Below are 19547 nucleotides of genomic sequence, written 5' to 3' on the forward strand. Positions count from 1 at the left end.
CCTTCTCCCAGCTGGGGCTGGGGAAAGGCTCAGAGCTTAAGGCAAGGTCTTGAACAGGAGGATGGGAAAATAGCCAAGGAAGGCCCATGGCAGGTAGAGGAGAAGTTGGAACCAGTGCTTTCATCCTTCACCCACCTCCATCCAGACTAGACAAAGCGTGGAGGTTATTTCTTTAAACAATGCAAGTTCCTTCACTCTCGAGCCAGCACACTTGCACTGAAGTTAAACTCTGCACACTCAGAATTCAGGGCTCTACTCTGAGAAGCTTCAAAGCCCAAGGAGGGGTGGAGAGAGGGAGGAAAACCCCAGAGCCTCCTGTGAAGACTGAGGCCTGGGTGGAGAAGCAGCTTCTAAGCTCTTTCAGCTTCAAGGAGGAAAGCGCTGCAGAAACCCCACCACTGGGGAGGGGATTTCTGGTTAAGTCACACTCCAAATTCTGAGTTGCATTAAAGTTTGCCTTTTTGCCTAAAGTTCTTTGGTGGGGGGGGGGGCGGGCTTACAATCCTCAGGGATAGAAAACCGTCCAGAGGAAGAAGGCCTGCTTGGGGGCTTTTCCTCCCTGGTATTAATGGAGACACCTGGAGCCAAGAGACAGCACAGCTGAGCCCTTCTCCAAGGCGGCATTTGGACCAAGGTGCCAGAAGGGCGCTCACCGGGGAAGGTGAGATGAGGTGGGAAGTGAGGGCCAGGGGGCCACCTAGGGAATTCTGGCTTCTCCTCTGGCTCACAGAACTCGGTCCAGCTGGAGCAGCCTCCTCCCTCCCTGGCCAGAGCTGCTCAATCCCGGCCGGCAGGGCCCACTCCCCCCGCCCCGCCCCCCGGGACTCCCGGACCCCGGCCAGGAAGAGCAGACACCGAGTTTGAGCCTGGAACTACACAGTCCCCCACCTCGGCCGCGCGCACGGTTTAGTCTCGCCTCCCTCGGTGCTCTGTGTCTCCTCGAGCCCCCTCCCCAGGATCGGACGCCGCCCTCCACACCTTCACACAGGTCCCCCTCTGTGCTGTAACACACCGGCCCCTTTCCTGGCGCTCGGCTCGGGTCAACGCCTGCTGAGGTTCCAGACGAGGCTCATTCATCGCATAGTTGGATGGGGGAGGGGTTGGGGGGCTGTCCTTCTGAACCTCCAGGTGGGAGCCCAGGGGCCAGGTGCCCCGAGAAGCTGCTAGAAGATAGGTCGGGACGACGCCCCCAAACTTGGCCCTGCTTGCCAGTCTCCAAGATTTAGGGCTCCAGTTACTTCGTGGGCTCCCCCTGCGCCCTTCCCCTCGCCTCCCGCCCAAGGTCCCAACGCGATGCCCCCTCTCTCCCTCCCCCGCTGCTCCTTTCTACGCTTCCCCTCCTCCCTCCCAAGTCTTTTCCGTCCACGGTCTAGGGCTCGCAGCCTGCGCCTCTGCAAACACCCCCCGCCCCTCCAATCCGGGCAGAACTCCGAGGGGAGGGGCCGGAGGCCCCCCTTCCCGCCTGTGGTCGGAGAGGGCAGCGCCGCAGCCCCGGGTGGAGGGGAGTACAGGGGCCGTCTCTGCGCCCCGCCCGATCAGGCCACTTGGCACACTAGGGGTGGGAGGCGGGAAGCAGGGCTAGCGGAGAGGGGGGTCCGGCCCGGGCAGGTGCGGGCTCTGGCTGGGCCCGGGCGGGCTCCGGGGGCGGGGTCTCAGGTTACAACCCCGCGGGGGGCCGGGGGCGGCCCGCGGTTTGGGCGAGTTCTCCAGCCTCGAGTAGAGCCGGGCGCATATAACGGGCGCCGCGGCGCAGAGAAGACGCAGAGCGCTGCTGGGCTGCCGGGTCTCCTGCCTCCTCCTCCTGCTCCGAGGGGCCTCCTGCATGAGGGCGCGGTAGAGACCCGGACCTACGCCGTGCTCCTGCCGCCTCGCTGCGCTCCGCCCGGGCCCGGCTCCGCCAGGCCCCGCGGTGAGCCATGATCCGCCTCGGGGCTCCCCAGACGCTGGTGCTGCTGACGCTGCTCGTCGCCGCTGTCCTTCGGTGTCACGGCCAGGATGTCCGTAAGTTGCCCACAGCCCCTGCCTGCCACCTTCTGTGCCGTCCCGCCGCATCCTCTTGCCTGGCCCTCTCGCGCTCTGGAGCCTGCGGATGCGCAGAAGCTCATCGAGTGGAGCTCTGCAAGTCAGGGGCTCTGTCCGAGCGTCCTCCGTGCCGGTCGTGGTTGGACGCATTTGCAGGTCCCTGCGTTACAAAGGAATACTAAACAAGCAAAGCGTCGGGTCCGAGGTTTGCGCACAGATTTTAAGCGCGCTCTTTCCCACCAGCTTTGATAATTAGGCGCACACGCACACGACTTGGCTTTCCGAAGCACTCAGAGTTCAGCAAAACAGGTTGCGGCCCATCGAGCTTAGGAGAAGTAGGAGAGAAAGAGCGCGAGCAAAGGAGCGAGCGAGCGCCAAGGGGTTGACGGCCCAGTAGTGTCCAGGGGTTGGTGCCGGGGGTTTCAAAGGGAAGTTAGACAAAGGAGATGCTCGGAAACTGGTGGGCTGAAATCCGAGGCCACAAAGAAGGGCTTCGGAGAGACACTCTGCGACCTCATCGCCTCTCGCGGGTTTCCTCCCCCTCACGGCTGGCCCAGGAGCAAAGTGCAGCCCTCTTCGCATCTCGGCTTTCCCCTTGCCTCTGAAGGATACAGAAACTTCCCGTAGGAGAGGCCATCTGAAAGGCGATAACATTCCAACCAGACCGTGCTTTTCAAACGCCCAGGAAAATAGCGCCCTCTCCCCGCCGTCTTCCCCCCTAACATCCCCACCCCCGCCCAGGTACTACAATGAGTTACTTTTCTAAAAGTTTCTGGAAATAACCGAGGCTCTGCCAGGTGTGTGTGTGCGCGTGCGTGCGTGCGCGTGCGTGCGTGCGTGTGTGTGTGTGTGTGTGTGTGTGTGTGTGTAGCAGAGGAAGGAGACACGGTTGGTCGATTGCTGTAACAATTTCAACCGAATAGAGTTAGAGACGGCAGTTTTACAGTCTGGTCCAAAGGCGGTTCGAACCGCACCTTTCCATCGCCTCCTTTGGTGAAGTCTCACTGTCTGGGATTATATTTAGGACAAATGAAGCCTGGAAAGTGTATTAGGTAGAGAAGTTATTTTTTTTCCCACGTGTTTGGGCACGTTTCCGACGGCTGGGATTCCAGCCCTGTCTTTGTATGTTACAAATTGTAAATCAATCGCAGGGGAAATTTTTTGGCGGGGGGGGGGGGAGTAATGGAAGTCAAAGTCCGTCTGCCGACGAGGCTGTCTGCAATCTCATCTGCCACTAGGCTATCTGCAGACACAATTTAGAAGGCTGCGGACCCAGAAGGACTTTCCATGCATTAGGGTGGTTGACCGGGACTGGGGCCCGCGGTGCAGCTGCAGGGAGCCCCGGGCAGGAGATTTTGGTCAGGCTGTCGGATGGTGCACTAAGCTGGAGGCCCGCTCCCGGGTACTTGTTGGAATACGGTGCGTCTATAAGTGGCCCCAGCTCGGACTGACTATATATTTGTCCTAAATTTGCATGTACACACTCACAAAACTGTCTTCTTGACTGACCTCTGCCTCAGTTCGCAGTGGAATTAGCTAGGTGACTCTAAAATAACTCCCCAATTCTCCATCTGGTATTAGAGGCTCTCACTTAAGTGGCAGAGCGTCTCAGCGCCGCAGCCTTCCTAGGAGGTAGTGAATTCCACAGTTTCTTGGGCCCAAATCTTCCAGTCGATCCTCCTCCTCCCCAGGGGGAGTGCTTTGGAGCCGCTGACTTTGCACCCTGGCGCATCCCGGCTCCGTACCCCCCTACCCCGGGTCAGCGGACCCAAAGACGTGACGTGGGGAAAGACGCAGTCTGCGTGGACATCAGGAATGTCAGAAACCTAGAACTCTGGCACGACCCTCCTCCCCATCTTTCCACAAGTTTGAGAAACTTATTGGCTGCGGCGTCTTTGACCCACATCTGCATTTCACAGCCCTCGCCTCTGAATGTGCCCCTTGGCTCAGGGGAGAGACCTCAATCCTCCATTGTGAGGCTTGTTTGCGTTGGGAGATTGGCAGCGATGGCTTCCAGATGGGGCTGAAACGCTGCCCGTATTTATTTAAACTGGTTCCTTGCGGAGACCTGTGAATCGGGCTCTGTGTGCACTCGAGAAAAGCCGCATTCATGAGAGACGAGGTCCGGTGGGTTCCCCAGGACTCCCCGACCCCCTCTCCCACAATGCTCCCCTGTGCCCGCCCGCGGACACCTCCCGGGCTCCAGCCCTACGCAAAGCGGCTGCGAAGCAAAACAGTTCCCCGAAAGAGGTAACTTTTTAATTGGCCTGCTACAAAGAATCACTTATGTGGCGCTGCGGTAATGAGGGGAACCCGATCAGGCGCGCCGGGATGCTATCGGCAGCCGTTTCGAACAGCAATTATGGTGGCGCTGGGCTCCTCCGTCCACACCTAGGGGATCCGGTTACGGCGCTGGCTCCTTTCTGGGGCAGTCATTTTATCCCACTTTTCACCCTCCCAGTGTCTGTGGGCGAGCCGTGTCCAGAGCCGCAGCCACAAAGAGTCACCCGACGGCTCTCACGCCCAGCGCTGCGGCCCCGCCCCTGCGCCCGCTCATCCCCGGCCACTCTTCCGAGGGAAATCTGATACGCCTTCAGGGTGCACCCCGCTCTCCCAGCACTTTACTCTCTTCCCTCACGGCCCCTCTTGGGTTTGGGGGGGGGGTTCTTCCAGTCGCTCTCCCGCAGCTCGCTTTCTACAGCTCCACCTATATATAGCGGTGCGTGCGACCCGGCAACAACTGTATATACCCTAGGCTCCCTCTCCCCCCCTCCCCTCCCCGTGATTATCTCGCCTAAAGGCTGGGTGGAGCGTTTCTAGTGCAAAAAAAAAAAAAGACAGAAAGAAAGATTTATCTTTCAGTCTCCTTAAAGAGCACGGGGCGGGCCGTTTCTCTCTCCACCCACCTGGTTTGTGGCCCTTTCCTATTATTCAACCCCCGCAGTCGCCAGGGCTTTGGGGATTTTGATGAGAAAAACAGCACTGGGCGCTCCCCGGCACGTGGCGCGGGCTCGGCCGCGCTTGGCGCTCTCCGGAGCGCTCTTGTCAGCGCAGGCTTCGTTTGCAGGGCGAATTCCGGAAGGCAGGCCGCTTGTGGAGAGGGACTAGTGCATGCCGTTCTTGGGCTGCGTTCCTGGAGGAGGCAAGGCCTGGATTGGCTAATCTTAGCCCGGACCAGGCATTCAAAGCCCCCTCCACACACCCCCTTCCTCCAAGCTGGGCTGTTGTCTTCAGATGGAAGCAAGGTCTCTCCAGAGAGGACTACAGCTGGAGGTCAGCACCGGCAGCGGCAGCGGGCGGGGTTCTTTGGCCCTGCTTGCCCCCCAGGGCATTTTGTTATACCCTTGGGTCCCAGGTGTATTGTTTAACTGGGCCTATGCCCCGCCCCAAATTGGTCCTAATCCTGATATGATTTAAAGAATGGAAGAAGATCCTAATTGTCACAGCTCCTCCTCTCACACACACCCCACCCCCATACATCACTTTGGGAGCCTGGCTCTTTGCAGAGTCTAATTTTTGTGGGTAGAATTTGCTGCACGCCTTCTACATTTTAGCTGTCAGTTGTATTTAGCTAGATGCACGAAGACAGTAGGCATAGTCAGTCCCCCTCGCCTTCCCTGCTGGGTCAGGATTTCCACTGGTGAATAGACAGCAGAGTGCAAGGCACACAACAAATGTTTGTTGACTCCACGGAAGAATGAATGATGTCTTAGAAAAATCATTTTCAAGTTCTCTGTGTTCAAGTGGCCCGAGCCCACCCTCTTCAGCATTTGAATTATGTCGAGTTGACTTGCAACCTCTTTCTCTTTTTCCCTTCTGACTCCTCACCCCCTCCTTCCCTTGGCTGTCTGCTTCCCCTGCCCCACCCCCGGTGCAGAGAAGGCTGGCAGCTGTGTGCAGGACGGGCAGAGGTATAACGATAAGGATGTGTGGAAGCCCGAGCCCTGCCGGATCTGTGTCTGTGACACTGGGACTGTCCTCTGCGACGACATAATCTGTGAAGACATGAAAGACTGCCTCAGCCCCGAGACCCCCTTCGGAGAGTGCTGCCCCATCTGCTCAACTGACCTCACCACTGCCAGTGGTCGTAATTTATTTACTTCCTGTTCCACATAAATAAATTACTTGCGAGGGCAGCAAATGCCCTGCCATAGATGCCGGTCATCTCTGCGAAGCAGAGGGGCTGGTTATCCATGGGACCCCAGCAGCTGAGGCTGAAAGGAAAGGCCATTTCTCGCTTGCAGGTTGACACTGAGTGAGCCCGACACACTAGAGGGGTCCTTCCTCACCCAAACACTACGCTTCCGAGACATGGAGGACAGAGGTGATTCCACGCAGGTATCCTCACTGGAATCACCTCTGCAGATCCCTAGAGCCACCGTGGAGATGCAGTGCTCCTTCTGGCCAAACCGCAGACTAACTCCTCCTCCGGTACCCACACCTTGGCTTCTCCGTAGAAGGCCTCAGACGTAAGGTCTTCAGTGTGGAGCGAGCTCTGCTGGCCAGCGGGCAGACAGGGAGGGCAGGCCCCCTTCTTGAAATATGGACCACGCGTGGCGGTTTCCTTTTGGTTTTGCCTCTGTTGGCGTTGACTGCCAGTTAAGAAGCAAGTTCCTAGGAGAAGGGCGGAGATGGGGCTGGGACAGAGCCCCGCGTGCCTGCACCCTGGTGTGTTGTTAACTCCCAGCTGGAGCCAGGGCTGGTGGGTGTGCAGGTGACGCCTCCTCAGCTCTGGAACACATGCCCTATCTCCCTGTAGGGTGGCTGGGGACACACATCTAGGCCTCTTGGGTGGCCCTCACTTTTCCCTTCCTGCTCAAGTAGAGAAGACAATTGAGAGGGAAGCGAGCAGTTGCCTTTCCTTAACACTTCACCCACCCTGGAAAGCTGCTTGGGGAAGCTGCTTTGATGGTCCAGATTCCCAGATCATTTCTGAGGGGACCTGTGTGAGTGAAGCGTTGATCACCTTTACGACTTCGCTGCTGCAGAGGGGGAAGGGGTTATTGACTCGGGGTGGCGCTGGCTCCAAGGCCCTCTGTAACTCCTGTGCTCTGCTGTTTTTTGTGCTCGCTTCACGGAGATCCGGCTTGAATGTAAGACCTTTCCAACTGCCTAACTCTTCTTCTGGGGTGGAGGAGGTTGGTGGGGGGTGGGGTGGCGCTTGGGCTACGGAGGGGCTTCTTACCCTGTGAGGAAGAGAAGAGACTGAACCTCCCAGTTTCGGGTGCTTTCTTTCTAGACGGCTGATTAGATCTTAAATTCTTCCTTTTCTCTTTGTACCACCCCTGCTCCGTTCTTGTGCATGCCGACTGCCTTTCGAATAACAAAGTCTGCGTCATCTCCATTCCTCATGGGACCTCAGCAACTCCAGGACCCCAGTGACCCTAACACCCCAACAGAGGGGTTCAGTGGAGTAACAGGAAGCTGCCTCCTTCCCTGGTTGTGTCCCTTTCTTTGTCTGATCCGTTCAAGAGTGTCTAAGTGACAAGAAGTTGTACGTAACCATCTCATGAATCTTACATTTTCCTTCTCTATTTTTTCCATTTGCAGGGCAACCAGGACCAAAGGTGAGGATTTTTGTTGTGTTTTGAGCTTTCTTTTGCCTTTATAGTTCCTTCTCTAGGAGCAGTGCTATGCTCATTCAGCCTGTGGTCTTTAGACATCAACAGGGATCTGTTTCAGAGGGCATCTCGATGCAAGGGCTCCTGGGCAAGGTTGTGTGCTTGGGGCTTGGTGGGCTTGCTTGGCTCAATCCTGACAGTGTTTCGTGTTTCAGGGACAGAAAGGAGAACCTGGAGACATCAAGGATGTAAGTACGCATTATACTCCCACGTTGCATCTGCTGCTCTAACTGGGTCATGTCCTTGAGGTTCCCTCTAACTTGCCATCCTGTGGGTCTCTCTATCACAGATTGTAGGACCCAAAGGACCTCCTGGGCCTCAGGTAAGAAAGGGAGAAACCCCTTCCTTCGTGTCTTCCTTGAGTTACTGAACTGCAGGCCCCTCGTCTGGCTGTCATCTCAATATTTTCTTCATTTTCAGGGACCTGCAGGTGAACAAGGACCCAGAGGTGATCGTGGTGACAAAGGTGAAAAAGTGAGTAGAGAAACAATGCTGTCTGACCCTTGTGGACTGCCAAGGTTCTCTAAGCTCCCCCCCCTCCCCAAATGACTGACTACCTACCTCCTCAAGGGCAGCCTGTAGACAGATGGTTCTTGCATAAACACTGCTTCTCATTGGGGCCTTTTTCTCTTTCTGCCAAGGGTGCTCCTGGACCTCGTGGCAGAGATGGAGAGCCTGGGACCCCTGGAAACCCTGGCCCCCCTGGCCCTCCTGGCCCCCCTGGCCCCCCTGGTCTTGGTGGAGTAAGTATCCTTATGTCCCCTTCCTTCAGTCTGTCCCTCCAGAAGCGTGGCTTCTAAATTGCTAGTCACACTCACCTGGCTGGCTCCCAGGGCTGCCAGCAGTGTGTACACAGTCTGTCCATGGGCTTCTCCCCCAGGCCTATAATTTAGTGGAATCACATAGTAGGCATGAGACTGTGGCGCTAATGGATGACTTTTTTCACTCACTGGGTTTCTGCAAAGCAAGTCTTCAGTTACCTGGCTTCCCGGTGTCTGTACTGTGTGGCTGATTCTTGGGAGTGGGTGTGGGGCTTGGGGGAGAGGATGACTGGGCACTTGTAGTTCCCTGGAAGAAGAGTGACCGCTGTCCTTGGAAGACATTGAATCTTCATCTTTGCCAAGTACATTCCAAGCAATTATTTATTCTCATGAAAGAGCCCCACTGAGCGAAGGTGTGTGGCTAAAGTCATTTTTGGAATCAAACCAATCAACAAATTATATTATTGCCCAGTTTTTGCAGGTTTGCCATTTTGATGTTTGCTATGATTTAAATTTTTAAACTTGAATGGCTCATAGATGCCTACTACATCCCCTGTTAAAATATTTCAAGACTGTTCATTTTAGTCTTTTGCTGGGCATTAAAGTCTTGGAAAAGAAAAAAAGAAACTTTAAAAGTGATATTTTTAGTTATATTTCTCAATTTATGTTAAATAACGTATTTAATATTTTAGAATTTTTTTTAAAAACTTATAAAATGAAATGCAAGTAATGGATACTCTTCCAAATAACACTTCATCTCCCAGGGAAATGACTATGCCACTGTCATCTAATAACCCATTTCCAAAACAATTTTTCAGGAATCATTAGTAATTCAGATCAAGGCTAGGTTAGTCTCCAACAATTAGAATTTCTCTAAATAGAGTATTTTCTATCCAGATATAGCTAACCTAGCCAAGTAGGAAAAGCACAGGGCCTCCCAAGCTTTTCATGTTGTTGGGTTTATTTGCAGAACTTTGCTGCTCAGATGGCTGGAGGATTTGATGAGAAGGCTGGTGGCGCCCAGTTGGGAGTAATGCAGGGACCAATGGTAAGAAAAAAACACCAGTTCTTTGCAGCCAAAATGGCAAGAGGTGGCCCTTATTAGAGCCAGGGACTCTGACAACCTCACTTTACAGGTAATTGCTTAGAGCAGCTCTTCCCCAACAGTTACGTAACCTCCCATTTAGCTAGCCCAAAGCATTTGGGTTTTAACGGCGATGGATGCCAGTTTTAATGATGCGCTGGAGTGACTAAGAAGAATGAGGATGGAGAGAGGCATATAGGCTGATCTGTCAGAAGGCCAGTTGCTATTGCTCTTGGAATGAGAACTGAAGAATGCAGACAGCAGCCACTGTTCTCCGGCATCCACAAGACTTCCAGCAGGAACTCTCAGCCCTGCAGCTCCCACTTGGCACAGGCTAAATGAAACTCAGACTTTAGTAAACATGGCTGCCGTCCAGGGGAAAGCAAGGCCAGCTTCTCTGTCCAAATGGTACCTATAAATAAAAATAGATTGTTGCGAGGGGAGTGGGAAATGAGAGGGGGCGGCCACTGCAGGCCCCCTGCTCACAGAGTAACTCCTTGTCCTTTGTCTGGGCTGTTGGCTGGGAGGAGGTGGCACCCTGGAGGCTGTGGGTGAAGCATTTCCAGTAAAGCTCCTCATTTTCTGTTCCAATGCAGGGCCCCATGGGACCTCGGGGACCTCCAGGCCCTGCTGGTGCTCCCGTAAGTACTGGGCCTTTCCTTTTGGAAGGTGGAGACACAGATGCTTTCAAGCTCTCTGATGTCAGTTTGCGGGGGGCCAACCTGGTGTCCTCACCTTACTTTTTAGGGACCTCAAGGATTTCAAGGCAACCCTGGTGAACCTGGGGAACCCGGCGTTGCTGTGAGTACCTCCGTGGGCCCTGCCCTCCTTGGGGGGAGCTTCCAATGATGTACCGCTCCGACCCCGATCCTGTCGCCTCCCGGGCTCTGCCCAGCACTTTCCGCGGTGGAGGGCTCAAAGGAAACCCAGACGTCCCCTCTTAGCTCTGGGGGAACAGAGAGCCAGATGTGGCAAGAACCACCCAGGACTCTGTCATCTCAGTCCTTTTCCTGGGTCACCCCTGGCCTGTGCTGTCCACTGCCTCCCACTATGATCTGCTCTCTCTCAGCACAAAGTGGGTTCTTCCATCTTTTTTTTAATTGGAGTGTGGTTGAATATTTTGGCCAAGCTGCGCGGCCTGCCCACATGCAGGATCTTAGTTCCCTTACCAGGGAGCAAAGCTGCAACCCCTGCATTGGAAGCATGGAGTCTGAACCACTGGACTGCCAGGGAAGTCCCAGGGTTCTTCCATCAGTTTTTCCTTATAGAGGAACTAGCTTCCAAAAGCTACAATCCCCAAATTTTGTCCACTGATTGGGTGTCTTCCCCCTCCAACCATCTCTTAAACTCTCCTATTTCGTTCGTAGGGTCCCATGGGTCCCCGCGGCCCTTCTGGCCCCCCTGGAAAACCTGGTGACGATGTGAGTACACCTGAGGAGTCAAACGAGTGGCCGCCTCACTTGAAAGGGCCCAGAGAGGGGGTGCTGGGCAGCGATACGGAGGCACCCTCGGCTTGACCCAAGGGAGAGGCAACCTGAGGGTCAGAGTGGGTCTGTTGGAGACTCGGACTCCGCCTACTGTCCACATTTCCACTGGCAACTTAGCTTGCAATTGCCTTGGGGACTGCTTTGGACCCACTGGGAAGGGAACTAATTAAAACATCATTAACTCCTGGAAGGGAAATTGAGAAGTGAGAGAAGGGAGAGGGAAAACACAAGGGGAAAGATGTAGAGAAGGAAAAACAAAGAAAGAAACACTCAACAGCCCAACATTATCTTAATTGTAAATGAGTTAGGAAAAGCTCAGCCTGAGTCAGGATGTCTGCAAGGGATGCAAACGAAGGGAAGAGACAAGAGTTGGCACTCGTGAATCCCATTAGACAGTGAAAGTCTCTGAGGTTAGGGGGCCCTAGGCCAGTCAGCAGTGCCTATGAGAGGAGACAGGGAGCCCACCAGGGGAGGCTGGAGGCCGTGGGGTTGGGGACGGAGGAGCTTGCCCAGGGCACAGGCAGCTGTGTGAGAGAAGACACGGTGAGCCAGGGAAGGCATTCGGGGAAGTCTGGGACCTGAAGGAGCGGGGTGGAGATGAGGAAGCAGGTGGGCAAAGGCATGGCGGGCTGGGAGGAGAGACGGGGCGCCGGAGTGTGCCAGCTGTGCTAACGTGTCTTCTGAGGAAGCTGAGGTTCATCTCTCTCCCTTCAGGGTGAAGCTGGAAAGGCTGGAAAACCTGGTGAGAGAGGCCTTCCTGGTCCTCAGGTAAAGCCCCACCTTCCCCAGCCTCCAGCATCATTCCCAGAGCCTCCCTCCTTGCAGCCGAGGCAGTGGCCTCCCGCCCAGCCCATCCGGTTCCGTTAGCTGGGCCTCCCGCCCAGCTCACCCGGTTCCGTTAGCACACTCCTAAAGGTCCAGCAGTCTCCACGTACATCACACCTTCATGCTCATGACCATGTCTCTGATCCTACATGGGAGTTGTTCAGACCCACTTTGCATAAGAAGGGGTGAGGCACAGTGAAGGGGATTCTGGGATTGACTGAAAGATGGTCCCAGTACTGGGCTTCCACTGCTCCCTGGCTCTGAGGGCTCTGTAGCAGCCCAGGGCAGTCTTGACCTGGTTCTGCTCGGTGCCCTGAGAATCTCTTCTTTGGATTGCAGGGTGCTCGCGGCTTCCCAGGAACCCCAGGCCTTCCTGGTGTCAAAGGTCACAGAGTAAGTATCATGGGTTGAGGGTGTTGGAAGGAAGGGATTGACCAAGGGAGAAAAAGGCTTTTGAGGACATGAATCTTCCTATTTGGCTTCCCCAGAAGTGCGATTGAATGTCTTCTCTTGTCCCGTAGGGTTACCCAGGTCTAGATGGTGCTAAGGGAGAAGCTGGTGCTCCAGGTGTGAAGGTAAGGACCAAGAAGCACACGGGGATGGGGGACGGACAATGGGGAGATGCTACTGAGCTCAGTGGAGTTAGGGCACCTGAACAGCTTGGGTTAGGACAGCCAGTCCTACGTCCTAATGTACGAACGGCAGTTCTGGAAAGCTCTGGGAATTGTCCCTCACAGAACTAAAGTTTGGGGGTGTCAGTGCTAGCTGAGATGACCAGAGCTTTCAGCTTCTTCCATGGGAGTTGTCTGGGGGCTAGCACTGGGGTCCCAGTCACTGACCCTCTGCCTCTTTTTTCCAGGGTGAGAGTGGTTCCCCGGGAGAGAACGGTTCTCCAGGCCCAATGGTGAGTATATGAGCATTCCCCCCGGGAGGGCCTCTCTAGACACTCTTCAGATACCTTCTAAAGCCTGGCAGGTGGCTTCACCGTAAATGCCATGGCTCCCTTTATGCAAAGTAGATACTCAGTTTTTTAGATTGATCTGATTATGAGCAAAAGGCAAAATGTATCAAGTAGATGATTTGGTCAAGGTTTCACCAACATTTCCTTGAAATAGCCCTGTTGGCACACTTGAGGCATGCTTCAATTTTTACAAATTTCGTTTATTTTCAACATTTTGGGGAGCTCATCTACTGCAAGAAGCAAGATGTGCCTCGAACAGGGCTCCCAGTAGGTAACCACAGGCGCACCTGTGTGCTCTGCTGTGGCAGAAGAACCTTTGGTGTGATAGGAGCGTCCTGAATCAGGAAGGTGAGGTCAGGGGCATCCACACCTTTGCCTCCTGGGCACTGCACGCTCCCTCCCCTCAGGTGTCCAGGAAGGGCCTGCAGGTTAAGTGATGGTGCAGAGTGTCCTTGAGTCAACTCATGCTTGTGCTGTCCTGGTGTGTGTTCCAGGGTCCCCGTGGCCTGCCTGGTGAGAGAGGACGGACTGGCCCTGCTGGCGCTGCGGTGAGCAATTGACAAGACCAAGAGCCACCATTTGTCCAGCACTTTCAAGTTTACGAGGCATTTGCATTTAGGGTTATTCTGCCTGACCCTCAAAACAAGCCTGCGGGGTGTAGAGGGTATCATCCTGCCGTGAGGATTCACTCTAGTATGCCCGTCACAAATTCCCAGGCTGGGTCTGCAGTCGGGGGACTGGGCGTGGGCCATGGGAGGGCTGGGTGGTAAGGGCAGGAGTATCCTTAACCAGCCTTGATTATTCAGGTAATCCCCTCAACAGCCCCACCTGCTCCCCGTCAACCCCGTTCCAATTTATGGACAGACTTTAGTTGGCTAGAGTACTGTGCTCCTTTTTGTTCTTTCTGGTTGCTCAGATGCTGCCCTAGAAAAGTCTTAACAGTCCAGGGTCAGCTCACATCCTTGACATTGGTGCACTGCTGGTGACACTATGACATACCAGTGGCCACCACTTCACGGACACTCCCTCTGTTTAATACCTGAGATGCTTAGTCTCATCCAATCTTCCCTCATATCCTGTGAGGTAGATTCTATTGTCCTCCCCATTTTAGAGGAGAAGAAACCGAGGCACCGAACGGTTCAATAGCTTAAGACAAACTATACTTTGCAGCCTCAGACTCTGGTGGCCTCTTGTTAATGGGGGAAGTTAAGAGCACGGGGATTTGCCATGGTGGAGGGTGCAGGTGTTTTGCTCTGATCCCTTAGCAATCGAGAGCCCTTGTGGGCGCCTGGTCAGGCGAGTGATGCGATGAAAGCTGTGTTTAAGAAAGATTATGCTCTCTTGTTGATTTCACACCCAGCCACCCGAGCCCTGAGGCCCCTCCTCACGGGTCCTTGCAGGACCGGCCAAAGTAAATCAGCTTCACTGGGTTTTACTGCTTTCCAGATAAAGTATCTGTTTTGGCAGAAATTTCCCTCAAAAGCAGGTCAGTGAAATACCAAGCAGCCTCGACCCCCATTTGTCAGCCAGAGCTGTTGAAGTGGCTTGTCCCCGGGTCGCTTTGTGTGAGGCGATTAGAGAGCGCTGGACCTGCCGAGAAACACTGCGATTTCGGCAGGTTGTCAAGACGTGGCTTGTGGGGGCCACGGTGGCCACACTCCGTGAGGGGCACAGATGAGCTGCATCCCTGTTTTCCCTCCTTCCCAGGCACCGTAGACCTTGCTTCTCGCTCCTTCTCACTGATTCCTGTCCCCACGGTAGTCAGGCTGGCAGGGTGTGCACAGGATTAGGCATAGAAGATTGACAATGTCACGTAGTTCCAAGCGCAGGTCAGGGTTCAAGGCCTGGCCAGAGACTGGGCTGGGTTGGCCTCTGCCTGCTGTGGTCACGTGCCCCCCACCTTGGGCCAGACGGTGCCCACTCCCCAGCCTTGCTGCAGGAGGAGCCCTGGATGCCCGCCCAGCTCTGGCCTCCCGGGCGGCACTGCAGCTCCCCCTCACTCACGGCCAGCCCAGGCCTCTCCTCTGGCTGACCCCTGGAGGGTGGGTGCTTCTTGAAGCGGCCAGGCTAGTCCAGAAGGGGCTCTGGCCAGTGCTGAGGCTTTATGTTCCCCGTGACACTTTCTTCGGTTAAGTCTTCTCTTCCCTGTTTAATGTCAACGGGGAGAGTCTCAGGAGAAATGGACCATAGCCAGGAGGAAGAGTTGAGTCTTCTTTAAAACAGGAGCTCCCCCTAAAGCATCCTTCTTCAGCTTCCAAGGAGAGGCAGAGACAGGCAGACAGGGCTCGGCCGAGGTCCTCCAAGGACCAGGTGCCAGGCCCAGCTCCACCTAGCCTGACGGTCCCCTGGGCCTTGAGGGGCCTTGAGAGAGGCACGAGGGGTGCTCACCACAAACCCAGGAGAAAACCCTCAAAGGGCAAGGCCTGTGGAGGAAATGCCGGCAGGCTTGCCTTCCTGTGAAGGAAGTCCTGGGGCAGATGTGGTCCTCGGGCTCTGCCCGGTGTCCTGTCCCCATCACAGAGCTTCTTCCTGGGCTGCTGGCAGATGTCCTGCAGCGTCTCTGTTTTCCATAGAAGCAGGTGGTTTTATGGGTTGGAGGATGGTGGGGCGCAGATCCTGGGGTTAACCGAGCCGTAACCAGGGAGGTTACCCGAGTCCGGAGAGTGCTTCTTGCTGTGACAGGCAGGAGGCGCTCAGTCAGGGTCTATGCCTGGCTGTTTCGCTCTCCTTTGGCCCAGTTCACCGAATCTTTAAACGATAACTCAGCCTTGAAGTTAGGGATACTTGGGGTCTAAACGGAAGTTTAAGAAATGATGAAACAGGGCTTCCCTGGTGGCGCAGTGGTTGAGAGTCCGCCTGCCGACACAGGGGACACGGGTTCGTGCCCCGGTCTGGGAAGATCCCACATGCCACGGAGCGGCTGGGCCCGTGAGCCATGGCCGCTGAGCCTGCGCGTTCGGAGCCTGTGCTCCGCAACGGGAGAGGCCACAGCAGTGAGAGGCCCGCGTACCGCAAAAAAAAAAAAAAAAAAAAAAGAAATGATGAAATAGCTGGAAAATCACCCAGGCTTTGTTAAGCTGAGAACAAGCCCGCTGCCCTCCCGGTTCTCCCAGCCACCCTGGAGGACCTGCCAGCCTCGTGCTCAGCCCTGGGGTACCATGGGGGTTGGGCTGAGGCAGGGAGGGACTGGACGTGCACGCGCCTCTGACGGTGGCTGCTTCCTTCTCGCTCGCAGGGTGCTCGGGGCAACGATGGCCAACCTGGCCCCGCAGGGCCTCCGGTAAGTTCGCTTCAGCCCAGGCAGGTCTGCCTGCGTCCCAGTCAGCAGCCCAGTGAAGGTGCAGTGTTTACTCGGTACGCAGGCCATGCTCTGGCTTCTACTGGAAAGGAGGAGAAATAAGTTTTCATTACTGCAAGAGCACGTTGAACAAGTTTTGAAGCAGCGGGTCATTTTCCTCAGCCACCCTTTCGGTAGTTTTCTTGAGGAGGGATAGAGAGGGAGGTGAAAATCGCCTGCTTCTCACCACGTATTCAGTCAGAAACCTGCTTTGCCTTGTGAAGCCAGGCTTGGGGACACTAGCAGTGGGGACAGTTTTCACCCAGGGACTTTCGGCCACAGGGATGTAGGGTAATATTGGTACAAAGGTGGGACGGCACGTGAGGCGTGGCGGGGGGGGGGTCTCACTCTGGAGGCTGGAGAGAGTCTGCCCGGAATCAGCATTCACCTCTCCATCCACTTGCTTCCTCCAGGGTCCCGTGGGTCCTGCTGGCGGTCCTGGCTTCCCTGGTGCTCCTGGTGCCAAGGTGCGTGTCCTGCCTGTTGTGTCAGGAAGCCCGCTTTCCCCGTAGCCCTTGCTGACTGCCCCCTGGATGACCCCCTTCCCTGCGGAGGCGTGTCCCCCACCCCCTCCCCACCTCCACTCTCCACGGAAAACGAGGAAAAAGCCAGGCACTTGGCAGAGTCACCAGCTGGAAGGGAGAGTAAGATGGGATGATAAAAAGCTAGAGATACAGTTACAGCTTCAGAGTGGGGCCAGGCAGCAAAAGGTGGGGAGACACCTGAGACCTGGGAGGGAGCAGAAGACCAGGAACCAAAGGGAAGAAGGCAGAGCTCCGCCGACTTAGACCCGGAAGAGAGTCGGAGGGAAATGGGCTCAGAGACGGTTCCACGCTTCCCTCTCGCCGCTGCCTCATTTGGGGGCCTCGGCTCTCCCAAGCCGTGTTCATAGAGTTCTTCCAAGGATTAACAGAGGCCAGTAGGAGGCCAGCCAGTTCAGGGAAAGGCCCCTGTGGCCCAGGAGGGATTCCAATGCGCGTGTGTCCCTGGGAGTTCTCTCCTGGTGCCCGCCAGGAGATGAATAAGGAACCTCCATGCGGTCACTGGCATCGGGTTGCTTTTTCCCTCCTGGGGTTTCCATGGCAACCAGACAGTGTCTGAGGCCCCAGGAGCCGGGTGAAGGAGACCCATTGTGAAGAGGGACAGCGGAAGGTGAGGGGGCCTGACCTTCAGAAAATAATAATTACAGCAGTAAAGCAAGAATGTTCTGAGAAGAAACCTGAGGAGGCTCTGCCCTCCCTCCAGGTCATCCGTCCTCCCCAGGGACTCCGCTGTCCAGAGAGCCTAGATCGCAGCCAGTTGTAACTTTCAGGAAAAAATGAAAGTAAAAGCGGAGGCCGTTTTGGGAAAAGCAGTGTTGGGGTGCTGGACCCCGCTCGCTTCTGGCTCCCTGCAGACAGGCTTGGCCCGGAGCCTGGGTCACACATCAGCCAGATACAAGCCCAGTGATGCCCCGAGCTGAGCTGTTTGAGAGCCTCGTAAAAGAGAAAATAGGAAGGGAAGGGGAGGTGGAGGTGCCTGCCCGCCTCAGCCACCTGTCCATCATCCCCACGACACTGGGCTGGCAGGGTCCCCCAGCCTGGGCTCTTCTGAATGGTGCCAATGGGACGAGCACGATGCCCAGGCTGTGGCACGACACTGTGTGCTTGCCGTCGGTGGTCACCGTATAGGGGGCAGATGGAGAGTAGAGTGGGTGGGGTCGGAAGTCATCAGGGCAGCGAGCTCAGCCAGGCGGCCCACGTGGGAACCCAGGTGCTCCGGAGCAGGGCTCAGCTTTTTGGTGCGTGTGTATAGCTTGCCCTGAACTGTTGCTGGCCCACGAGGTCTCTGTCCCCCTGACTTGCCCTCACTCCACCCCTCCCTATCTCTTCCCAGGGTGAAGCTGGCCCCACCGGTGCTCGAGGTCCTGAAGGTGCCCAGGGTCCTCGCGGTGAAGCTGGTACTCCTGGGTCCCCCGGGCCGGCTGGTGCCTCCGTAAGTGTAGCTTCTGTTTCGCCTGAAGGGTCTGGGGTCTGAGGCCTTGGCACACTTGACTCTGTGCTTAGCTGTGAGGAAAGTGGCGTCTCAATCATGAAACCTTCATTCTGGCTGAATGCCTGCCACCCCCCGCCCATCTCGAGAGACATGCCTCCCTCCATCACCCATCCTCCCCCTGAAATGTCCAGCAGGGCCATGCCTGGAATGGACAGCTGCTGCTGCAGCCCCTGGACCTGGGGCCTGGAGGGCTAGGAGATGGCTGGGGTTTACTCTTCGCTGCTTATTTTATAATGACAGTCTCCTTTTTCAGGGTAACCCTGGATCTGATGGAATTCCTGGAGCTAAAGGATCTGCTGTGAGTGCTGCCCTTGGACTTGGCTCCTCCCGGTGGGGTCAGTCCCTCCTTGCCCCCTCTCCTGATGCCTCTCTCTCTGCTCATGCTGATAGGGTGCCCCTGGCATTGCTGGTGCTCCCGGCTTCCCTGGGCCCCGTGGTCCACCCGGCCCTCAAGGTGCAACTGGTCCTCTGGGCCCGAAAGGTCAAACGGTAAGATCCAGGATGAGGCCAAGCGCCCCAGCGTCAAAACCGCCATCCCTCCTTCCTGCGCTCACACCATGTCCTTTGGTGGGGCGCCTTTAAGGGTTTCGGGAGGTAGGGACAGGGCCGTGGAGAGAACCGAGTGTGAGAACCTGCCTTTCTCCTTTGTTAAGGGTGAGCCTGGTATTGCTGGCTTCAAAGGCGAACAAGGCCCCAAGGGAGAACCGGTGAGTATCTGGCCACCACGCCTGGCCCACTGCCCACCTCTGCAGGAGCTCTGTCCCCTAATCCGGGTCGTCTCAGGCCGTGTTGGAGACGAGATATGACAAGGTTGAGAAGCTGTTACAGCTTCAGCTCCCATCGTTGGCCTGACCAGCTTGACCAGTTTGAACTTTATACTCTCTCTCTTCCCCCTGGGGCACTTCTGCTCTCCCCCACCCCCCCACGCTGATCCTTTGTGGCCTCACTTCCCCAGGTCCCCCAGCCCTGAAACAATAGTCACAGCCACTTCCTCCACACACCAGGCTGGTGCTCGCCCCAGGGCCCGGCGAAGACTCACCCTGTTTCTCTTTTGTGCTGGTTCTCAGGGCCCTACTGGTCCCCAAGGAGCCCCCGGTCCTGCTGGTGAAGAAGGCAAAAGAGGGGCCCGTGGAGAGCCTGGTGGTGCTGGGCCCGCTGGTCCCCCTGGAGAAAGAGTAAGTGGGCCAGGAGTCCCCACGCTCATTGGGCTGTGACCTGGAGATGCAAGTCTGGTCCCTGTGGCTCTGGGTCTTTGCCGAGTCTGTGGCCTCCTAGACGTCCTACTTCTCTTTTCTCCACCCACCACCATGGGGATAGGAAGCCTTCTCCTTCTTTGTGTCTCTCCACCCCCCCTCCCCGGGATGGCATGAAATAGTTGCAGCTCCTTCCCTGAAAGGTGGGGACAGGCCCAAGAA

The 19547-nt window shown here is 56.0% G+C and overlaps 1 protein-coding gene across 1 annotated transcript in view; it reads left to right on the forward strand.

Annotated features, from left to right (window-relative positions):
• Window positions 1-1916: 1916 nt before the first annotated feature.
• The window catches only part of COL2A1 (collagen type II alpha 1 chain), a 30202-nt gene continuing 12571 nt past the window's right edge, over window positions 1917-19547 (forward strand). The window contains exons 1-23 of the mRNA XM_060305680.1: window positions 1917-2001; window positions 5900-6106; window positions 7573-7589; window positions 7799-7831; window positions 7933-7965; window positions 8064-8117; window positions 8285-8386; window positions 9375-9452; window positions 10085-10129; window positions 10236-10289; window positions 10856-10909; window positions 11690-11743; window positions 12140-12193; window positions 12322-12375; window positions 12660-12704; window positions 13256-13309; window positions 15997-16041; window positions 16512-16565; window positions 17974-18072; window positions 18386-18430; window positions 18523-18621; window positions 18786-18839; window positions 19200-19307. Of these exons, the coding sequence (XP_060161663.1) occupies window positions 1917-2001; window positions 5900-6106; window positions 7573-7589; window positions 7799-7831; window positions 7933-7965; window positions 8064-8117; window positions 8285-8386; window positions 9375-9452; window positions 10085-10129; window positions 10236-10289; window positions 10856-10909; window positions 11690-11743; window positions 12140-12193; window positions 12322-12375; window positions 12660-12704; window positions 13256-13309; window positions 15997-16041; window positions 16512-16565; window positions 17974-18072; window positions 18386-18430; window positions 18523-18621; window positions 18786-18839; window positions 19200-19307 (1527 nt within the window). The remainder of the gene's footprint in view (window positions 2002-5899; window positions 6107-7572; window positions 7590-7798; window positions 7832-7932; window positions 7966-8063; window positions 8118-8284; window positions 8387-9374; window positions 9453-10084; window positions 10130-10235; window positions 10290-10855; window positions 10910-11689; window positions 11744-12139; window positions 12194-12321; window positions 12376-12659; window positions 12705-13255; window positions 13310-15996; window positions 16042-16511; window positions 16566-17973; window positions 18073-18385; window positions 18431-18522; window positions 18622-18785; window positions 18840-19199; window positions 19308-19547) is intronic.

This window comes from Globicephala melas, chromosome 10, assembly GCF_963455315.2.
Source record: "Globicephala melas chromosome 10, mGloMel1.2, whole genome shotgun sequence".
Lineage (NCBI taxonomy): Eukaryota > Metazoa > Chordata > Mammalia > Artiodactyla > Delphinidae > Globicephala > Globicephala melas.